At 47.6% G+C, this 4,761-nt stretch overlaps 1 protein-coding gene across 3 annotated transcripts in view; it reads right to left on the reverse strand.

The window, feature by feature from the left end:
• The window catches only part of epha6 (eph receptor A6), a 41,899-nt gene extending 37,441 nt beyond the window's left edge, over positions 1-4,458 (reverse strand). For 2 of the 3 annotated variants that reach the window (XM_048234322.1, XM_048234321.1), the window contains exon 1: positions 2,512-3,077. In XM_048234322.1, coding sequence (XP_048090279.1) covers positions 2,512-2,596 — 85 coding nt within the window. In that variant the 5' untranslated portion in view covers positions 2,597-3,077. Of the gene's footprint in view, positions 1-2,511; positions 3,078-4,283 lie in introns of those variants that run through there. The other variant, XM_048234323.1, reaches the window with a different exon arrangement.
• Between the last annotated feature and the right edge of the window lie 303 nt (positions 4,459-4,761).

Here is a 4,761-nt window from a genome sequence, read left to right on the forward strand (position 1 = left end):
CAGCACTACACACATATACACACACACACACATACACACACACGTAGATGCATACACACACACGTAGATGCAGTCCTATTATCTATTATTAACACAATTAGCTCTTTCTGCAGTTATTACAGGTGCAAGTATGTTAAGTTAGCCTGCTCAGTGTGGCATGTCAGCACACACACACACACACACACACACACACCCCACACACACACACACAGTGCAAAAAGCGAGACTGTGAGAGGATGAAGAGGCTGAATTTGAGCTGGGTCCTTTAGCTGAAATCATATTAGCACCGTCTGGACCACCCTGTCTGTCTACCGACTCACACACACACACACACACACACACACACACACACACACACACATGCACACGCACACACACACACACATACACACACCATCATAGTCTCCATGTCTGTCTGCCCCCCGCCCCACAAACATACAAACACACTCATACAAAGAGGGGGGAGGGACAGGGAAAGTAACAGTAACATGCATACAGACAGACAGAGAGAGAGAGAGAAGGAGTGAAAGGAGAAGTGAATGAAAAAGAGAGGGATGCTACTATATGTCTTACATGTATGTATTGTTTCTGTCCTTTGTATGCTGTCCTCTTTTACTTAAATGAGCGGCCCAGGGATGCAAAAAGAATTTCAGCACAAACTGACAAATAAAGTGGTATTGTATCGTATCAGAGACAGAGAAAGACTAACAGAGACAGAAAGTCAGAGAGAAAGAATGAAACAGACAGGGAGAGGGAGAAAAAGAGGGAATGAGAAAGAGAAAAGACAGTGAGAGAGGGAGAGAGAGAGACAGAGAGAGATGAGCTTTGATGTTCTGACGATGACAGTAAGGTAAGTAAGTTCACCTCACACTAGAATGTGTGTGTGTGTGTGTGTGTGTGTGTGTGTGTGTGTGTCTGTTAGAAGAGAGAGAAACCCTGCTGGCTTTGTTCGCACCTGAGGGGACTCCAAGTGGGTCATTCCCACTTCCTGGATGAATTTGTTCCGTGCTCTCAGGAGGATACACACACACACACACACACACACACTCCAAGACAGAGCCTAGTTAGAGAAGTCTGGTACTCAGAGGGACAGGATTGATTGTTTGGCAGAAAAGTGACATTTAAGAGTGTAAACACAACACACACAGTGGGGTTCAACACACACACACACACAAACACAAACACACACACACACACCTCCTACCCACTCATGAGGGAGAAACAGGTGGCATTTAGATTCTGAATGTCACAACCAGAGCAGAGGGTTGCAGCTAAATGGATCTGATAAGCTGACACTGTGTGTGTGTGTGTGTGTGTGTGTGTGTGTGTGTGTGTGTGTGTGACCAAGATACCATGATAGATAGATAGATAGATAGATAGATAGATAGATAGATAGATAGATACTTGATTGATCCCTAGGGGAAGTTCAAGTTAAGAGAGATCATAAAGAGAAATGAAACACAAAAAAATAAAGACAGAAGGAAAGAACAAGAAAGACAGAAGGAAAAAAGAGAAAGAAAGAAAGACAGGAAAGAAAGGAAAAAAGAGAAAGAAAGAAAGACAGGAAAGAAAGGAAAAAAGAAAGTCAGGGAAAGAACAAGAAAGACAGAAGGAAAGAAAAGAAAAGCTAGAAGAGAGGAAACTTCAAGCTGAGCTTCAGCAACTCAACTGCAATTCCAGGAGTGGAAGACAGTGTGTGTATGCTTAAAGGAGAATTCCGGTGTGATTTTGACCTAAAGTGTGTTGAAACATGATACCGAGTGAACGTATGTTTCATAGCTCACCTCGGCTTGTCCCCTGCACTCGGAAATCTGGCGCTAGTTAGCCAATGCTACCAACAGTGTTTCGTTGGTGCCTCGGGCATCGGCCTAGCCATGCAAATAAATCACTGTTTTGCTTGTGGACCATGTTTCAAATTGAGTACCTGACCATATGTTTGGTCAGTGGTTTGGTCATGTTTGGTCAATTAACGTCATAATTTTAGGTTTACAGGCCTAACCTACAGGCGTACCATACTGAAAATTAACCAAACCATGAAGTCAAAACCAAGGCACACACCAAACATGATTTGTGTGTACTGTCACACTCCAACTACACACACTCACAAAGATACACATCACCTGTGTATCACACTCTGTCACACTCCAACTACACACACTCACAAAGATACACATCACCTGTTGACACCTGTTCACACACACACACACACACACACACACATAGCACATCTGTGCAGTCCACACACTCACCACGGAGCAGCTGGGCACACACCCTTCCTTGCCCGCTGTATGTTCTGTTATGGTTTGTCATCAATGCTCAGACGAATTTTCCCTCTCACACACAATTAATCAGATCTGCTCTTATAAACTTTGAGACTTAGCGGTCAAATGCAACTCTAATAACAGGTCAGCCTCCCGCGCGCCTCCGTCGGGCGCACACTACACTTTCCCGCCCGCAGACTGGAAGCCCGTCCGCTGTTAGGGGAGTCCACTACTCCGGGACGAGGCTCACCTTCATTGGAGCGAACCGGTTCCGTTAATAACGCGCTGGGCAGCAGCACGAGCAGCCGGAACATCACAGGAAATTTCACCCTCATCTTCGACACGGACGACGGCTGCAGGGACCCGTGTGATCCACCCAAGGAAGGAAAAACATCCAAGTTTGAACTTAGATACTTTTTACTGTAGCCTCGTGAATCAGTCGGCGGGGTCGCGAGCCAGTCAGCTCGCTCTCTTTCCGCACTCCGATGGCGCGAGAAGGTAGCAGCTCCAGCACCAATCCATCACGCGCAGCTCCGGATCCCACCTGATAAACTTGAGTCACGCGAAGCTGCGCGCAGTCTTGTACATCCTCGGCACAGATGATGAAGCGAGGCCGGTTCGAGTCCCTTATGAGAAATAGAGTAAACAATTACATACAAAACCTTCTCCAGCCGCTCCGCTGTTGGTCAGTGGTTCAGTGTCCCGCTAGCTGAACCGTGATAGGAGGAACTTTTACTCCCGGGATATTTCGCTGTACGCGTACGTTCCTCTCCTCCACGGAAAAAAACATGGGACAGCTCGCGCACCCCGTCACGAGCCGTGTTTCCCCAGCGCAGCCTGCGCACAGCAACCAGAGGGAGGCAGAGCTGCTATAAAGCGCGAGGGACGCTGTTTGCCGTGGTGGTGTGTGTGTGTGTGGGGGCACTAGGGTGTCCGCGCGCGGAGTAGACTGAGCTGCACTCGCGCCGTCTCTTCCCTGTCTGATGGGGCGATTAAAGTTAGCACGCATGCATGCATGCACACACACACACACACACACACCGGGATCTTTGTCTGTGGAGAGCACAGTCCGTTGAGAGGGAGCCTGCCTGTTGTCAGGTGTCGGCGCCCGGATGAGGTGTTTGACCTGCAGTTGGAGGCTGCATCTGCTAGAGGCACACATCTGCTAGTGGCATCCATTCCATTTTCCTATCCTAATGCTATCATGCATTCAACCCATTTCGGGCCCCTGGGCCCAGATGTATTAAGGGCCCCCCACTAATTGTTATATATGTGGGAGGGAGGGTTTGGGGGTCCTCCCCCAGAAAAAAAATAATTTGTTTGATGTGATTTCCTGTATTCTGGTGCATTTTGGGGATGGCCAATACTACATTCAATCAGATTCATAGCCTACATCCTGATTTGTTGATACTGAGGCAATAATCCATCTCTGATTCAACCTGCTGTTCATAATTCATGGATTGGATCCAGTTTTATGTGTGCATGAGTGTGTGTGCCGCATGTGCAGTGTGTAAGTGTGTGTGTGAGTATGAATATGTGTGAGTGTGGAGTGTCTGTGTGTGTGTGTAGGTGTGCACTGTGCTGGTGTGTGTGTGTGTATGTGTAGGTGAGCACTCTGTGCTGGTACAGTATGTGTGTGTAGGTGAGCTCTGCGTTGGAGTGTGTGTAGATGAGCTCTGTGCTGGAGTGTGTGTGTGTGTGTGAGCTCTGTGCTGGAGTGTGTGTGTGTGTAGGGGAGCTCTGTGCTGGAATGTGTGTGTGTAGGTGAGCTCTGGAGTGTGTGTGTAGGTAAGCTCTGTGCTGGAGTATATGTGTGTGTGTGTGTGTGTGTGTGTGCGTGTAGATGAGCTCTGTGCTGGAGTGTGTGTAGGTGAGCTCTGTGCTGGAGTGTGTGTGTGTGTAGGTGAGCTCTGTGCTGGAGTGTGTGTGTGTGTGTGTGTGTAGATGAGCTCTGTGCTGGAGTGTGTTCGGAGAGGTCCTGATTAGAGCACAAGTGAGGGACACAAGTCTGAGAGTAATTACCTCTTAGAAGTGTCTCCACGGTGACGGGCGTCGGGCCGCACAGTGAAGCAGAGTGAAATTGTTAAAAAGTAATTGTTCACTTGAGCGAGAGATCAGGTGGCACAGCGGGACAAAGCTGTCTTGACACACAACAGGTTCCAGAGTGCCAGACACCACATGCAATACACACACACACTCTTTCTCTTACACACACACACACACACACACTCCCTGTGACTAATGATGCGTGAACTTGAATCTGTGCCGCGTGATATTGCAAAGGAGAGCTCACACATATGCAACACACCAGCATTTATACACTGTCCAGCAAAATATAAGTGGAAGACACACAGGCATGCTATGTACACACATACACACAAACTCACATACACATATTTGGATTATGACACTTGATATTACTGAACTGAACTGCAAATGCATGCCCATATTAAGCTCTTAAATAAAACACATAGGATGTTTGCACACAGCCTGTTGTGTC

The sequence above is a fragment of the Alosa alosa genome, chromosome 23, assembly GCF_017589495.1.
Source record: "Alosa alosa isolate M-15738 ecotype Scorff River chromosome 23, AALO_Geno_1.1, whole genome shotgun sequence".
Classification (NCBI taxonomy): Eukaryota; Metazoa; Chordata; class Actinopteri; order Clupeiformes; family Clupeidae; genus Alosa; species Alosa alosa.